Genomic DNA, 18,995 nt, shown 5'->3' with positions numbered 1-18,995 from the left:
CAAGTCAATCGGGAGACCATCTGGTCCTGCTCTTTTTCCTGATTTCAAATTATCTATGGCGTTACAGATTTCTTCTTTGGTAATATCTGTATTTAAATCTTGTTTATATTCATCTGGGGTACAAGGAATAGGTAATCCATCTAAAAATCTATTCATATTTTGTACATTAATAGAGTTAGTTGTACCATATAATTTTTTATAATAATCTCTGAAAGCATAATTTATTTCTGTAGGGTTCACCACAACATTCCCGTTGGATGTTATGGTTCTAATTGTTTTATTTGCCATGCTAATAGTTTTCCAGATGTATCACCTTGTTCATAGAATGACTGTTTTAATCTTAGAAGACTAGATGCGGCTCTAAAAGCAGATTGTTTGTCATATTCAGACCTCAAAATTAGTAATTCTTTTTCCAGTTGAGTTGTTTTTTACATAAACTTTTTCTTGAAAAGTTTTCATTTTTTTTCCAAATTTAATCTCTCTTCTTGTGCCTTTTTTGACTTTGAACCCGTATAGCTTATTATATGTCCTCTGAGAAAGGCTTTAAATGCTTCCCACCTTATACATGCTGTTGTCTGTGTAGTGTTAATTTTGAAGAACTACTCTATTTGTTTTCCTATGTACTTTACAAATTCTTCATCTTGTAACCACTTATGCTGAAAGCACCATCTAGGTGGGCCAATTGGCAATTTTGAGGTCATTGGGTATTATTCCAGTTTCTAGAGATTTGGTGAAAATATGGGTCAAAGGCTTAGCAATTGAATGTCTAGTTTTCATAATTAAGTTAAATCTGACCTCATCATGACCAGCAGCTGAGTCTTTCAGGCACATAATTATGTCCAAGATTTCCTTCTCTGTAGGAGGCTTGAAGCTCTCAATAGAAGGAGGGGAACCTGTCAGAAACTCAGATGGAGACCCGGCTATAGGAGTTATCCTTTCTGAAAGAACAGTACCAATATTAACAAAATAATTGTTAAAAACATATGCAATGTGGGCCGCTTGGTGGCGCAGTGGGTTAAGCGGCGGCTCATATACTGAGGCTACAGTCCTCCTCCTGCAGCGGTCGCGGGTTCGAATCCAGCCCGCGCACCTTTGCTGCGTGTCTTCCCCGTTCTCTCTCTCTACCCCTTTCCAGTCTGCATTTCCAATAAAGGGCCACTAGAGCCCAAAAAAATCTTTAAAAAAAAACACAAAAAAAAAACATGCAATGTCAGATGGGTCAGAGTAGACTTGATTTTCATTAAAAATTAAGATGGAAGATTGGCTGCAGAATTATTCATATTTAGGAGCTGGTTAATGACTCCCCAGGTAGTTTTTATGTTATTAGAAGCCTCATTGAATTTGTCGGAAAAGTACTTTTTCTTGGCAATTCTAACAAGATGATTATAATTGTTACGAAATGTCTTATAATTTGCTTTATTAATTGGGGATGGATTACTGATGAATATCTTATACAATCTATTCTTAGCTTTCAGAGACTTATGGAGATCTGGTGTAAACCAGGGTTTTCTAAATGCAGAGACCTGGTTTGCTTTTTTGCTGACAAGAGGAAAGCACCTGTTGAATACAGAGTTGAAAGACTTTTAACTAAGTAATAACTGATATGCTTGTTCAACATCATCATGGGTGTATCCATCATCCCATAGGCTGTCATCAACCGGCTTCTCAAACCGGTCAACATTTCTTTTGTTATACACTCTATAACTTAGAACTAGAACTAGTAAGATGTGAGATGACACTGGCAAAAAACACGGTGCTTGGAGGATGCTCATATCGCTGTTGATATGCAGTACTTGTATTTAGATCGTTATATATGACGCGGAAGAAGCCATTTCTTGAACAACAACTTTATTCTTCAACTGTCTCGATACCAACGCAGTAACACAAGAGTACAGTCACAGTGCCGCCTAATGGTCACACAGAGTAATGCACTTGTTTTCAAATATATACTACATATATGAAGAGGAAGACTGAAGATTCAGGACAAAGTTTAAACCTCACAAATACAACCAAACACTGGGAAGCAATTTTGACTTGTTAAAATCCTATCTTTTTGTCCCTTTTTGTAATTCCAGAACTCCCACAAGAAAATGTTTGTAAGGTGGAGGAGGACGGGGTTTTCAGTGACCAGCACCTGGATAACCTAGAGAGAATCTGCAGCCCGGACCAGGAGGAACCAGAGAGGAGCCGCAGCCCGGACCAGGAGGAACCAGGGCATCCACAGACTACAGAACTGGAGGAAGACTCCAGCGGTCAGGAGATGAAACACAAGGACGTAGAGGTGGATGTCTCATTGGTCAATGTCGCTGATGTGAAAGTTGAAAATGGTGAACCAGGACCAAACTGTGGCCAGCTGCTGTTGCACACTTCTCCTGAAGCTCAAAACAAAGATGAGGAAGGGACTGAAAGTTTACGCTCAGACTCCAGTAAAACTGCAGATCCGGAGCGAATGAGACGACACGGTGACCACGAAGATGCTGCTGTCCCGTCAGACAGCAACTGTAAACCAAAGCTGACCAGGACCCACACAGGGAAAAAGGTATTTTCTTTCAGCACTTGCAGGGAAGATTTCAGTAAAAGTTGTAATTTAATGGATCACATGAAGATCCACACTGGCGAAAGGCCGTACCTGTGCAACACCTGCGACAAAACCTTTACTACATTATCAAATCTTAAACGGCACATATACACGCACACGGGCGAGAAGCCCTACATCTGCAAAACATGTGGAAAAAGTTACAGGCAACGTTCCCACCTGGTGGGTCACTCGAGGACCCACACCGGCGAAAAGCCATACCTGTGCAACACCTGCGGAAAATCGTTTGGACACGCATCACTTCTTAAAAATCACATATACACGCACACGGGCGAGAAGCCCTACATCTGCAAAACATGTGGAAAAAGTTACAGGCTACGTTCCACCCTGGTGGTTCACTCGAGGACCCACACTGGTGAAAGGCCGTACCTGTGCAACACCTGCGGAAAAACCTTTACTGAATCATCAGCCCTTAAACGGCACATAACCACGCACACGGGCGATAATCTATATTTGTGCAAGACGTGCAACAAAGGTTTTAGCCGCAGAATTGATTTGCTGAGACACATGACATATCACCCGGAGGAGAAGTCTGGTGACTAGTGACAAATGAAGTTCATGTTGTCGTCCTCCGGGGGCAGCTGTCCACTCCTGTCTGACCCACAGAAGAAGAACCCGCAGGAGTCCAACCACCACCTCCTGTGGCTGATGAGCCTAATCCCATCCCCACAAGGGTTGCAGGTTCAACCCGGATTTATGCTTCTCCGTCAACTTGACGCAGAGGGAATGATGTGGCTGTGTACTTTTTTTTTTTTTTAATTCTGCATTGAGTTTGTTTGAATCCCCCTTCCTTCTTAAAATTGTATTATTTGTTGCTGTTGGTAATTTGCTGTCTCCACGGTGCAAATAAAGAGCTGTTATTGTTATTGCTGTGTTATTGTAACTATATAAGCTAAAGTTACAACATATTTGTGTACGTTTTTCATATTTAAATAATATGAAATTACCTATTATTGAATCACATGTATAAAATCAAGTTGTACTAGATTTACAACTCGTCTGACACATGATTTATTCTAAAGCTGATTTTGAGATCCGTCTTGAAGCTGCAGATCTGCAGGTTGGAGAGCAGAGGGGTATTCCAGGAAGCGGGTTTAGTGAAAATCCTGAGTTTGTTAAGCCTGAGATGAGGGAAATACGGAGTTTTCAGTTCCAGAAAGCGATTTAACTCAAACTCTGAGTCAGTTACTACGGCAACTGAGCCTCTGAACCTAACCTGCTCGCTAGAAGGTTTACTTCAATAATGCCTGAGTTTCTCTCCGTCTCCTCCCTCAGTGGCGTCAATTCAGCCAATGGGCCTTTACACAATACGCATCCGTTTTCTGCACCACGGACAGCAAGTGGCAGAGTTAGAGAGCAGAAAAAGCGTTGGGAAAGATAATACCTAGTGAAATCCATCATGTTGTTCTGATATGCATTTGTAGTTATTTTATATGTATTAAGTAATAGAATAAATCAATACAAATAGACACAGAGTAATTTCATAAATGTATAAAAAAAAATTAAAAAGCATTTACATTTCCCCCTGAAGCCGAGGTGTGGCGGCTGCCCCTGACAGTGTGCTTAAATGTTAAATGAATACTGCATTCAAACTTACACATTGACTGCAGCAACTTTCTCCCACGCAAATTCTCTCCTTTGCTTCTGCAGCTGTTTTTTTTTTTTTTTCGAAATATGCTCTCATACTCGCCATACGCACGTATTAACACTTCTAGCTCCAGTGGCGTGAAGTATGTGGATCTTCAGATGCAAACTAATGTTTCCTCAAAGGGATTTTGTAAATTGAAATGTTAAATAAAGTAAAAAAAAGAAAACGTATGTGGATCTTTTTTGTCGCCGGTTGCCATGGTGAATCCTTGTATCAGGGCTCTACTGATGATGAATTTTTAACTCGAGTTTAACAAACTCAGAGTTGATTGAACTAACTCATATCCGCTGTTCTGGAACCGAAAACTCTGAGTTTCCTATCTCAGGTTAAGTCAACTCGGAGTTCAGGTTTAAACTCGGACTTTGTTGAACCTGCTCCCTGGAAAACCCCTCAGGTGTTGGAAGGTGAAGTGAAGCCGAAGCCATCGCTTCATCCACTGATCTGTTGGCACGGTAGGAAAACTGATAGGAATCCACTGTGTCAGGAACCATGGAGTTGATGTGGGTTAAAAAAAGATGATCTGCTCTGTTGGTCTCTGGAGAAGGTTTAATGAAAATGTCTCTCCACATTTCTAGTCCATGAAAGAAGGCAGATTTTATGTCCATCAAATGCAGTGTCCATTGTTTTTGATAACTTCCTGCCACAAGGAGCCTCAGAGACTGAAGCACAGGTTGGAGATTCCTTCTGTAGCAGAAACTTGCACTTCCTCAAAACCTTGTGCAACAAGCCTGGCTTTTGGTACCAGTCCATTTTCCATCTCTTTCAAAGTGCAAACTCAACGAGTGGAGATGCACTTTTGTAATAATAATAACAATAATAATAAAAATAATAATATGATAATGGAGGGAGGACTTTGCTGTTTCAGAGCCGAGACCACTTGCCTTCATGAAGAGGGACATGAATTCCTTCATGAATAAGGACTAAAAATAACGTTAAAGTTCAACACAGACTAATTATCCACAATATTTAACCAATAACGATGAATTCATTAATAATATAAATAAGGTTGTGAATAATTTTAACAGGTATTTTGTGAGTGTTGGACCAAATCTGGCAGAAAAATGTGTGATCCTGGATCAGCTGATGGATGGAAGGAAACATTAATAAGTAGAAAATCCAGATTCAATGTTTCTCACAGCTGTGGAGGAGAGAGAAATCATAGATATTGTAAGTAAATGTAAAAACAAGGTGTCAACTGACTGTGGTGATATGACAATAGTCAAAAAGGTTATTGATGGATTGTTAACGGACATACAGCTGTAATCAGTCGCTCAGAACTGGGACATTTCCAAAAAAAGAAAGAAAACTGCAAAAGTCATCCCACTGTACAGAACTGGAGACAGACACCAATTCACTAATTACAGGCCTGATTCTTTACTCCCAACATTTTCTAAGATCGTAGAAAAAGTATTTATTTACAGGTTGGACAAATGAATGCCAATCAAAAGGCCACGCCCCTAATTACGCATTAAACTTGCTTTATATAATTCCAACCTGCCACAATACGAGGAAAAAGAGGCTTCAAACCCCTGCAGAAAACCTGTGGGTGATTCATGCATGAATGAACCGTCATTCTGAGTTTGGGGGTTAGTTTGGGATCTTTATTCCCTCTAGTGGTTAAATGTTGGAAACTGCAGCTTTAAATGAGTCTTGTATATCTATATATTTCACACCAAAATCAGTTTGATAGTTTGATAGTTTGATCAGTTTGATATTTAAATGTTTTAATGTCTCAAATACTTACCATGTGTATTATTTTGAAGGCAATTGCAATAAAAGTTTCTTAACAACATAAATGTTTTATAACAAATAAAGAACACAATTAAAAAAATGTTTTTCTTTTATTTATTGATATTAACAATCAGAAGCTTATCATATAAATTGCGTCAGCTCTCATTGTGTCGGAAAAAATAAAACTCTTTCTAAACCTTCTTGCTTGTGTTGTTTTCTCAGATGTAAATCACTTTGGATAAAAGCGTCTGCTAAATGACAGAAGTCGTAGTAAACCAGTGATGAAAAGAATGTTGTATGCATTTTGTTCTAATTACTTTCGTTGGTAAATGAAATACTGACTGTAACTGCGAGAAGGAACTATGTCATTTGTTCAGACTCCACTGCAGCCCTTCAGAGTTTGACTTCAAATAAAACAATAAGAGAAGATCTAGTGTTGGAAATATTAATGGTGTTGTGGAGGTTATGCAGAACTGGAATTACTGTGCAGTTTTGTTGGGTTCCTGCCCACATGGGTGTTGATGGCAATGAGAAAGCAGACAATATTGCTAAAAGAGCATTGAAATTGAGTAGTGAGGTAATTATGGAAATTCCTTTTGGTAAAGGTGAAGCAAAATCATGAATTAGAAAGGCAGTGAGGGATTCATGGCAGAAGGTGTGGGACAACGGTGTAAAAGGGAGACATTTTTATAACATACAGAAGTCAATTAATGTCAGAGGTGTCAAAAGTATTCACATTCATTACTCAGGTAGAAGTATAGATACTAGAGTTTAAAAATACTCCTGTAGAAGTTGAAGTATCGACTCAAGTTTTTAACTCAAGTAAAAGTATAAAAGTACTGGTTTCAAAACTACTTAAAGTATAAAAGTAAAAGTAATGTAAGGGGAAAAAAAGCCATTAAGGACAAAAGCCATTGAAAATGAATGTATCTTAGTATAAAGCAAACATATTAAAGAAGCATATATGTGTACTATTGAGCATTAACATGTGTTTCAGAGAGCAGCAGATATGATGACTAGTTGCCTATAAGTATTGTAATGGTGCAAAAAGTCAAACTTCAGAGTTATGTTATCATTTATCCTAACCTTTATTGGAATGTACATCCAAGTTTAGTTGCAGGAATCTGAGGGAACGGATGTAAGAACAAAACTGGACAAGAACATCTGAAACAACCACAACCAAATTCACTCTATCCGGATGGAGCAATTTAACTGGATAGTTTTTATTAAAGGTGAAATGAAATAGAGTAACGAGGCTGTTTTTAAAATGTAAGGAGTAAAAAGTACAGATAATTGCGTGAAAATGTGAGGAGTAAAAGTAAAAAGTCGTCTGAAAAGTAATTACTCCAGTGAAGTATAGATAACCAAAATTTCTACTTAAGTAAGATAACGAAGTATTTGTACTTCGTTACTTGAAACCTCTGATTAACGTGAAGGTTTTCAAAGGAAAGTGTAGGAGAGAGGAAGTCATCATTTCTAGATTAAGATTAGGTCATACTAGTTTAAAATCAACTCTGTATTTAATGTCAAAGTCCGTGTGTGATAAATGTGATGAGTGTGATGTCACAGAGAATGTAGAGCATGTGATTCTTAAATGTGGCAAGTATGAGGTAGAAAGGAACGCTTTAAGAGACAGGATGTACGAGCTGGGACGGGAATGGAGTTTAGTAGGTTATTAGGGAGGAGTGAGGTGATGAGGGATTGTTATAAGGAAATCCTTGTCTTTCTTAAAGATGCAGGGATAGATAATAAGATTTAAATGTGGTTATCTTATTTTATTTAGGTATTTCCTTTTTTCCCCCTTTAAGTTAGACTGTAACCTGGTGTAATAATGATCCTGATGTTACACACTCCGGTACAGCAGGTGGCGGTAGAACCTAATAACGTTGGTTGTGATCCGCCATTAAACCTAGAGAAGAAGAAGGAGAGAACGGTTCTGTTGTTTCCTTTCTTTTTCCTCTTCAACAATGTCTAAGGTGAATCATCTGAGAGAGTTTATCGGTCAGCGACTAACAGCAGCTGCTGTAGAAATATTGTCAGTGTTTGAAAAAAGCATCTTGGAGTATGAAGAAGAGCTCGACCGTCAGCGCAGACTGTTGGACCTCGCCTGGAAACCTGAAATCAGACTCCACAGAGTCGGTACGTAACCCTGGAAAGTTGAATGAATGAACACATGAGTATGACTCCTACAAGATCCCTTTGTTTCCAGTTAAAAGCCGTGGTGATGAAGCAAACCAACTAAATGGGAAACTCCCCAGCTCAAGCAGCTGCTGATGTGGGATTCGGAAACATCCCGAACTAACTTGTTGTTCTGTTTACTTGGTGCTGCCTTTCATGCTCCATTCACACTCTGGACCAGACTCATATTTCACACTTTACACTTAATCATTTATTATGTAGAAAAGATATAGATCACCGTTTTTTTAGATTCATTTATTCAGCACAGTATAAAAACAGAACAAGTAACATACAAATGTAAAAGAGAGATTGGTAATGTGCTAGGCTGAGGCAAAAAGCCCAAGGGGCTTATACGAGGCCTCTACCTGTAAAATACAGCAAAATATTGTACAAAGATTTAAAATATGCAGAATACATGATTTCAGTCTAAAAACAAAGACAAAGCAAATAAACAGTAGCATGAATAGAATACATGGTATCTACATGATTAAAGAAAAAAATAACAAATCTAGAAATATCATTAGGTAATCTGATCAATTAAATGTGTCCTGAGTTTACGTTTAAAATGATTGAATGAAGTAGAGGTAGAAGAGATTGCTGTAGGTGTTCCATAACTGTATCTGATGGAGAACTGACACAAACCAGTACGGAACTTCAGGAGATTTAAATTATTAGCCTGTCTTGTATTAAAATGGTGCATATCACTGTTGAACTGAAAACAATCTTTACATGGCAAAGAAAATGAAACTGGCAGGAACAATACTAAATAAAATTGCAGGGTTGATATGTATTTAACTTAAAGTTGGGTAAAATATTGAGTTGTTTGAAAAGAGAGGCAGAATGAGCAGACCAATTACTGTGTGTGGCAATCCTGCACAATCTTTTCTGCAACATATGAAGTTTATGAAGATGTGTGTTGTAGGTAGCTCCCCAAATAATATTACAGTAAATGAGATATGGATATATCAAGCGATAATAAAGAGTTGGGAGACAATTTTCATTCACCAAACTACGGAATTTGCCAATAATACCAATAGATTTAGATATTTTTTTACAGATATGGTTGATGTGGTTTTTCCAGCTTAAACTTTCATGGATAATTACACCAAGGAAGGTTGTTGATGTAACCTGAGTGAGCGGGTCGTCTCCTATAGACAGACCAGTGTTAGATTTACAATATATTTTATTTTTTGATGCAAATATAATAAAATTTGATTTTTTTTATATTCAGTGATTTTTGTTAATATTACACCATTTTGAAATGTTTTGTAAATCGTGATTAGCCTTTCCCATTAGAGATGAAAATCATTATGTGAAATAAATACGTTTGTATCATCGGCAAAAAGTACAGGAAACAAGGAGGACGAGGCTGCGGCCAAATCATTTATGAATCAAAAATAACAGGGGCCCTAGTATAGACCCCTGCGGGACCCCGCATTTTAAGGTGGCCCTCTCTGATGATTTAACATCAATGATAACAAATTGCTGACGGTTATGAATATAATTGAAAAGCCACACATGAGTGATTCCAGCAAATTCATAGTGTAGTAATTTTTGAAGAAGAATATCAAAATTAACTGTGTCAAAAGCTTTGGATAAATCAAGAAAGGTTCCCAAAGTGTATTCATTTTTATTGATTGCAGTGTGAATTTTATCAACCAATTGAAGTAAAGCCATTTCTGTAGAATAATTTTTCCTAAATCCATATTGGTGTTTATACAGTATATTACAGTCCTGCAAATGTTTCATCATTCTGTTATAGACCAATTTCTCCAGGATCTTTAAGAAACATGTGAGAACAGAAATGGGCCGGTAGTTACTAAATACACTATGCTCTCCAGATTTGTAAACAGGGACTACTTTGGCAATTTTGAAGTCATTGGATATTATTCCAGTTTCTAGAGATGTGGTGAAAATATGGGTAAAAGGCTTAGCAATTGAATGTCTAGTTTTAATAATTAAGTTAGATCTGACCTCATCATGACCAGCAGCTGAGTCTTTCAGGCACATCATTATGTCCAAGATTTCCTTCTCTGTAGGGGGCTTGAAGCTCTGAATAGAAGGATGGGAACCCGTCAGAAACTCAGATGGAGACCCGGCTATAGGAGTTATCCTTTCTGAAAGAACTGTACCAATATTAACAAAATAATTGTTAAAAACATATGCAATGTCAGATGGGTCAGAGTTGACTCGATTTTCATCAACAAATTGAGATGGAAGATTGGCTGTAGACTTATTCATATTTAGAAGCTGGTTAATGACTCCCCAGGTAGTTTTTATTAGTTATTAGAAGCCTCATTGAATTTGTCGGAAAATTACTTTTTCTTGGCAGTTCTAACAAGATGATTATAATTGTTACGAAATGTCTTATAATTTGCTATATTAATTGGGGATGGATTACTGATGAATTTCTTATACAATCTATTCTTAACTTTCAGATACTTATAGAGATCTGGTGTAAACTAGGGTTTTCTAAATGCAGAGACCTGGTTTGCTTTTTTGCTGACAAGAGGAAAGCACCTGTTGAATACAGAGTTGAAAGACTTGAAAAATGACTGATATGCTTGTTCAACATCATCATGGGTGTATCCATCATCCCATAGGCCAGTGATTCTCAACTCTGGTCCTCGGGACCCCCTGCCCTGCATGTTTTAGTTTTTTCCCTGCATCAACACACCTGATTCTAATTAACAGTCGTCACCAGCTTGTCATCAAAGTCTGGACAGTTGTGTTGATGACACAGGTACTTTTATCACGGTGTGTTGATGCAGGGAAACATCTAAGACATGCAGGGCAGGGGGTCCCGAGGACCGGAGTTGAGGACCACTGCCATAGGCTGTCATCAACCTGCTTCTCAAACCGGTCAACATTTATTTTGTTATACACTCTATAACTTAGAACTAGAACTAGTAAGATGTGAGATGACACTGGCAAAAAACACGACGGTTGGAGGATGTTCATATAGGTGATCATATGCAGTACTTGTAGTTAGATCGTTATATATGACGCGGAAGAAGCCATTTCTAGAACAACAACTTTATTCTTCAACTGTCTCGATACCAACGCAGAACACAAGAGTACAGTCACAGTGCCGCCTAATGGTCACACAGAGTAATGCACTTGTTTTCAAATACCTACAACATAGATGAAGAGGAAGACTGAAGATTCCGGACAAAGTTTAAACCTCACAAATACAACCAAACACTGGGAAGCACTTTTGACTTGTTAAAATCCTATCTTTTTGTCCCTTTTTGTAATTCCAGACCCCCCACAAGAAAATGTTTGTAAGGTGGAGGAGGACGGGGTTTTCAGTGACCAGCACCTGGATAACCTGGAGAGGAGCTGCAGCCCGGACCAGGAGGAACCAGGGCATCCACAGACTACAGAACTGGAGGAAGACTCCAGTCGTCATGATATGAAGCACGAGGACGTAGAGATGGATATCTCATTTGTCAATGTTGCTGTTGTGAAAGTTGAAAATGGTGAACCAGGACCAAACTGTGGCCAGCTGCTGTTGCACACTTCTCCTGAAGCTCAAAACAAAGATGAGGAAGGGACTGAAAGTTTACGCTCAGACTCCAGTAAAACTGCAGATCCGGAGCCAATGAGACGACACGGTGACCACGAAGATGCTGCTGTCCCGTCAGACAGCAACTGTAAATCAAAGCTGACCAGGACCCACACGGGGAAGAAGGTATTTTCCTGCAGCACTTGCAGGAAAGAGTTCAGTAAAAGTTGTAATTTAATGGATCACATGAAGGTCCACACTGGCGAAAGGCCGTACCTGTGCAACACTTGCAGCAAAACCTTTACTAAATCATCACATCTTAAAAGCCACATAATCACGCACACGGGTGAGAAGCCCTACATCTGCAAAACATGTGGAAAAAGTTACAGGCAACGTTCCCACCTGGTGGATCACTCGAGGACCCACACCGGCGAAAAGCCATACCTGTGCAACACTTGCAGCAAAACCTTTACTAAATCATCACATCTTAAAAGCCACATATACACGCACACGGGCGAGAAGCCCTACATCTGCAAAACATGTGGAAAAAGTTACACAGAACGTTCAACCCTGGTGATTCACTCGAGGATCCACACGGGCGAAAGGCCGTACCTGTGCAACACCTGCAGCAAAACCTTTACTCAATTATCAACTCTTAAACATCACATAACCACGCACATGGACGAGAAGCCGTATTTGTGCAAGAAGTGCAAAAAAGGTTTTAGCCGCAGAATTGATTTGCTGAGTCACATGAAAATTCACCCGGAGGAGAAGTCTGGTGACTCGTGACAAATGAAGCTCATGTGGGAGTGAGGGGGGCAGGGTAACGGCCCCTTTTGGGCGGGGGAGAAGGTTCGTCCCTCAAGACTCCTCTCCCTGGCCCTCCCCCTTTTCAACCTTTCCCCGACCCTGAACCCCAACCCGGGACTTGATGATTGGGCCGGAGCTTCGGGAGCTGCGTACTGGCCTGCGGTCCCCACCCCTGGTCATCCCGTTGCTGCTTCCACCTGCCTGCTGTGCTGTTGCCATCCCTGACCCACCAGTCTGGCCCTCGGCAGGAGGGTCCCCCCTTACGAGCCTGGTCCTGCTCAAGGTTTCTTCCCTCCTAAAGGAGAGTTTTTCCTTGCCACTGTTTGGCTTAAGGTTTTTCTCCCACTAGGGGAGTTTTTACCTGCCATTGTTTATGTAATAACTGCTCGGGGGTTATGTTCTGGGTATGGGTCTCTGGAAAGCGTCTAGAGACAACTCTGTTGTATTAGACGCTATATAAATAAAATTGAATTGAAATTGAATGTTGTAGTCCTCCGGGGGCAGCTGTCCACTCCTGTCTGACCCACAGAAGAAGAACCCGCAGAAGTCCAACCACCACTTCCTGTGGCTGATGAGCCTAATCCCCTCCCCACAAGGGTTGCAGGTTCAACCCGGATTTATGCTTCTCCGTCAACTTGACGCAGAGGGAACGATGTGGTTGTGTACTTTTTTTTAAAGTTCTGCATTGAGTTTGTTTGAATCCCTGTTCCTTCTTAAAATCTTTATTTGTTGCTGTTGGTAACTTGCCGTCTCCACGGTGCAAATAAAGAGCTGTTAGTATGTGCTGAAGTTTCTTTAAACATGACAGTTTATTTCGTTCATCTACAAAGCCTCTCTCACACGTCCTTTTTCCCATCTGTTTCTTCTTCACTCACATTCTCTTTGTAAAGTTAATCTATAGCTCCATGTTGTTAAACTCTCTCCATCTACTCCGTTCAGAGGTTAGACCAAGTTTGATATATTTGCATGTTCAGTTTTTACAACGTTCCTCTGAAAAACATGAAGAAACTTCAGAGAAACGAGGACAAAAGAAGAAACGCAACCATCAACACGTCAGAAACAGAACAGCCAACCATCCGTCACCATTTTCTAAACTTTAATGTCTGCAGCATTAAACAAAAAACCTTGAAGATTTCAGAAGTCAGTGCAGTCAGATACAGTTTGCTTTTATTTCCCCTAAAATGTTTTTATGATTTAGAAAACAAGAAAATTTGGTTTGCAAATGAATGAGGAAATGAGTGTGATGTGGGATACACATCACGATACTTGAGTCACGATACAATACGACATTGCGGTATCCAAATTAGTTAGCTGAAAACTGTAAAAGGCTTTATGCATTTTAAAATCTGAGCTGCACGTACATCAGATTATCGTGATAATTCATCCGACAAATTAAGTCAAAACAACTCAATTCAAATGATCCATGCTGTTATTGTAACTATACAAGCTAAAGTTACAACATATTTGTGTATGTTTTTCATATTATATACATAATATGAAATTAACAGTATTATTTAATCACATGTATAAAATCAAGTTGTACTAGATTTACAACTCGTCTGACACATGATTTATTCTAAAGCTGATGTTGAGATCCGTGTTGAAGCTGCAGATCTGCAGGTTGGAGAGCAGGAAGAAGAGGGAGGATCATCGGGATCAGATTCCAGGAAGAGGACACACTTTGGATTTAACCCTTTTATATCAGACATCCGTTTAGGAGTAAATGTCTTTTTACCTCAACTCATATTTAGTCAGAAATAATCATGAAAATGTAATTAAGTTTTCGTTTTAGATGGATGAATCATTTTATTGTTTATAATTCTGGAATATGTGGAAATATTAGAAATATCTCCATATGTGGAAAGAGCAGCAGTGCCCCCTGGTGGTGAGTTATAAAAGCTCAACATAAACCCAAGAGTGAACAATCTATCGTAATAATAAAAACAAAAAAGACTTTACACTGCAAAAACTCAAAATCTTAACAAGAATATTTGTTTTATTTCCAGTTAAAATGTCTCATTTTTGGTAAAAAAAAAAAAATCTCATTACACTTAAAACAAGACTCATCATTGGAAAAAACAACAAATTTCACCTATTTCAAGTAGATTTTCACTTAAAATAAGTACAAAAAACTGCCAGTGGAACAAGATTTTTTTGCTTGTAATGAGAAGATAAATCTTGTCCCACTGGCAGATTTTTCTACTTATTTCAAGTGAAAATTTACTTGAAACAGGTGAAAATTGTCAAATAAGTTATTTTTCTGGTAATGACTCTTGTTTTAAGTGTAATGAGATTTTCTGACTAAAATTGAGACATTTTAACTAGAAATAAGACAAATATTCTTGTTAAGATTTTGAGTTTTTGCAGTGTAGTTCAGCAACAAGAGGAAAGTTGTCAGTGACGCAGATTATTGGTACAGCGTGATCAGTACAACCGGCATTTAGCTCAGAAAACAACGTAGGAGCTCTCCATGGTTGTGATGGAGCTCTCCAGGGTTCTGATGGAGCTCTCCAGGGTTCTGATGGAGCTCTCCGGGGTTCTGATGGAGCTCTCCGGGGTTCTGATGGAGCTCTCCGGGGTTCTGATGGAGCTCTCCGGGGTTCTGATGGAACTCTCCGGGGTTCTGATGGAGCTCTCCAGGGTTCTGATGGAGCTCTCCAGGGTTCTGATGGAGCTCTCCAGGGTTCTGATGGAGCTCTCCAGGGTTCTGACAGTCTCCTGAAGGGGGTGGGAGACATTGTCCATGATGGATCAGCTTAGCCACCATCCTCCTCTCCCCCACCACCTCCACCGGGTCCAGACTGCAGCCCAGGACAGAGCCGGCTTTCCTCACCACCTTGTCCAGTCTCTTCCTCTCTGCTGCAGTGATGCTGCTGCTCCAGCAGACACACCATAAAGGATGGCCGGAACACGTGAGCAGTGATTCCCATCCTGCTAAAGCCATCCTGGAGGACTGTTGGGAACATAATAAATCAAATATTATGAGTTTTGGGTGGGTAGGAAACATAAAAGCAGTACAAGCAGGTTTAGGTCATATACACTTCAGTCCGACAGTCCCATATTCATGTACTCCTCCCTGGGTATTCATAGAACCGTCAGTAAATGTTGACATACAGCAACAATTGAAGAAAAGGAACAGGCAGATTTCCGAGGGAATGGTAGCTGAAAGTTATCTGGAACAACACTTTTCAGACTAAATATGAATTTTCACTGATGGGTCAAAGGACCCTGATACTGGAAGAACAGGAGCTGCAGTTTTCATTCCACACTACAAAACACATATCAAGAAAAGAACCACAGACCATTTATCAGTATACACAGTTGAACTTGCAGCTATCATTTTAAGCTTGGAATGGATAGAAGAAAACAACCATAACAAAACAGCAATAGCATCAGACAGTTGGGCAGCTCTTACAAGTATTAAAACCATGAAGTCATGTAGGCAAGATCTCATATATAAAATACATAATCTACTTCACAGAATGCACAAGAGGGGGTTGACAGTTTGCTTCATTTGGGTTCGTGCCCATGTAGGGGTAGAAGGGAATGAAGGAGTGGATATTCTGGCCAAACAAACACTCAAATCACACACTGTAGATACAGAAATTCCATTATGTAGGGCAGAGGGTAAATCAATAATCAAGAAACATGTGGGGAAAGTGTGGCAAGAATACTGGGACATCCAAGACACGGGAAGACGCCTTTACAATATACAGAAAACAGATAGGGCACACAGGACTGAACAATACACTGCACAAAATAGGAAAACACCCTGATGGCAGATGTGACCAATGTGGGCAGGCTGAATGTGTTCAGCATGTGTTGTTGGATTGTGGAGGATATGAGGTGGAAAGAAGGACATTAGCAGCAGCAGCAGAGGAAGCCAGGATGGCTTTAAATGTGGGGAACTTGCTAGGAGCAGAGTCAGGAGTTATGCTCAAGCATTTGATGGCATATCTGAAAGATACAGGGCTACTGGAGAGGATTTGATTTCCTTATTTAGTTTTTGTTTTATTTTATCTATTTATTTTATTTGTATTGTTCTTTTCTTATTTGTTTTTTATTATTATTTTGTCTGCTAGTCTACTGTTCCACACTCCAGTCCAGTAGGTGGCGGTAATTCACCTTCAAGTTGGTTTACCAACCGCCAATAAACACCATTGAAGAAGAAGAAGAAGAAGAAGAAAACAGAGAACAAGAAGAAGAAGACGACGAGACGCTTCAGTTTGTCTGGAAGTCCGAGAGAAGATTTAACGACGAAACCGAGCCGTGAGTGCCTGTTAAGGCTGATTTATGGTTTCGCGTTACACCAACGCAGAGCCTACGTGTACGGTGCGCGTCGCCGCGTACCCTACGCCGTAGGCTGCGCCGTGCCCTACGGCGTATACTCTGCGTCGTTTTAACGCGGAACCATAAATCAGGCTTTACCCGCTGTTACCGATGGACTTGTCATTTTGGTTTTGACGGTTTACGATGATTTTATGTCTCTGCTTACTTTAATCCTACTACTATATAAAACTACCTACCTACTAAAAAACTAATAATAGCTTCATGTTGTTTCTGTTTTCGTTTGTAGCAATTGTCTGTTGTTGAGCTTATGTTAACCTGTGTGTGTATTTATTTTAGCTTAGTCTCTTATTAATCTTTATTCTGATGTAGCCTTCTTATTTGGAAATGTTTTATTGATTATATCTTAATAATTTTTCTTTTAAGTTGACTATTTTACACCAGTCCAGGGACAGCAGATGCAAAATACCCCTTTTGGCTAATTCTGGCATATTTAACATTTGTTTAAATGTATTATTAATGTGCATTGTCCCTGATAACTAAACCTTTAAATAAATAAAATAAAATCCCACATTTTCCAGCAGGCAACGCTCGAGTGGAGGCCACGTGTTTGGAGTAGACCGGGACCAGGACCAGAACCAGAACCAGGACCAGGAGATGGAACAGAACCAGGACCAGGACCAGGACCAGGAGACGGACCAGAACCAGGACCAGAACCAGGACCAGAACCAGGAGATGAACCAGAACCAGGACCAGGAGATGGAACAGAACCAGAACCAGGACCAGGACCAGGTCTCCTCATCCAGCAGGACTAAAGCTGCTGGTCTGCAGGTCAGTGTTCAGGTCCAGAACCCGCTCGTTCTCGGTCCGTCTGTTTCCTGCTGACGAACCGAACCAGAATCGTAGAGACGCATGGAGACCGTTTGCTCATTCAATCAATCAATGACATTTTATTTGTATAACACCTTTCATCCAGGTACATGAAATACAAAGTGCTTAACATTTTGACTGAAAAATAAGCATAAAAATAAAAACTGGGAGACCAATGCACACTGACTTACAATATGTCATGACATACTTATTAACTGCACTCACTAACATCAGACGGAGTGATACAAGGTTCACATCTGGACTATGGAAACATTGGAACAGATGTTTGCATGTATTTTAATGTGTGACCTGTAATTTTTATTATGTATTTTATATGGAACCTTTTGAGTCTGTAATAATAAAGTAGGCTATTCATATAGTTAATTAAAATGAAATAATGATAAAAGTTCAAGAATTAAGGCTAAAAAAATAATCAGTCCACAACAATAAAATATAATAATAATAATAAAAACATTACAAGAAATAGATAAATAAATAAAACAAATGCCTCTTAAAAAAATGTTAAAGAGAATAAAATTATAAAATGCTACATAAAAAGCCAGACCAAAGAGATGAGTTTTTAGTCTACGTTTAAAAATGTCCACATTTCCAGCTCCTCTCAGATCCTCCGGCAGGCTGTTCCACAGTTTTGGAGCATAGTGACTAAAAGCAGCATCACCAAATGTTTTAGTTCTACTCTGTGGAACAGCTAAAAAGGAAGAGCCAGAGGATCTGAGTTCCTTCCTGGTTCATAGAATAAAAACATCTCTGAAATATACTCTGGTGCAAGCCCATGTAGTGCTTTATAAACTAATAAAGGAACTTTAAAATCAACATGAAATCTAACAGGTAGCCAGTGTAAGGATTTTAAAATGGGCCTAATGTGTTTTCTCTTCCTGGTCTGAGTCAGAACTGGCGCTGCAGCGTTTTTGGCAAGACATCACCCACATGTCGCCCTGGGATCAAATAAGATCCAATTATATATTTTAAATGGAAGAGTGATTCAATCTTAACTTTAAAAATGAAACTAAATAAGTTCCTACTTTGATGTTTAGAGGTCTGTTGCTGTTGCTGCTGCTGCTGCTGCTGCTGCTGCTGCTGATGTTACTGATGCATTTTAATACCCACACAGCACACATACCCCCCCACACAAAAGCCACCTACACATTAAAACATAGAATAGAATAGAAAGCCTTTATTGTCGTTATAATAATATAATGAAATTAAGCAGCAGCTCCATAAAAGTGCACACATGTAAAAGGCTATTTAAAAACAAAATAAGAAACAGACAATATAAATATATATACACTATGAAAATGAATGAATGGAAAAATATTGCACATAAATGAGTGAAAGAATATTGCACA

At 39.4% G+C, this 18,995-nt stretch overlaps 1 protein-coding gene across 1 annotated transcript; it reads left to right on the top strand.

Annotated features, from left to right (window-relative positions):
• The first annotated feature begins 1,207 nt into the window (after nt 1-1,207).
• On the top strand, nt 1,208-12,551 carry LOC133440722 (zinc finger protein 782-like). The gene is made up of 3 exons (XM_061718041.1): nt 1,208-1,218; nt 2,563-3,015; nt 11,988-12,551. Exons 1-3 carry the CDS (start codon nt 1,208-1,210, stop codon nt 12,448-12,450), a joined length of 927 nt encoding a protein of 308 aa, XP_061574025.1. The 3' UTR covers nt 12,451-12,551.
• The last annotated feature ends 6,444 nt before the right edge of the window (nt 12,552-18,995 follow it).

This window comes from Cololabis saira, chromosome 3, assembly GCF_033807715.1.
Source record: "Cololabis saira isolate AMF1-May2022 chromosome 3, fColSai1.1, whole genome shotgun sequence".
Lineage (NCBI taxonomy): Eukaryota > Metazoa > Chordata > Actinopteri > Beloniformes > Belonidae > Cololabis > Cololabis saira.
This window is presented reverse-complemented; position numbering and strand designations above follow the sequence as displayed.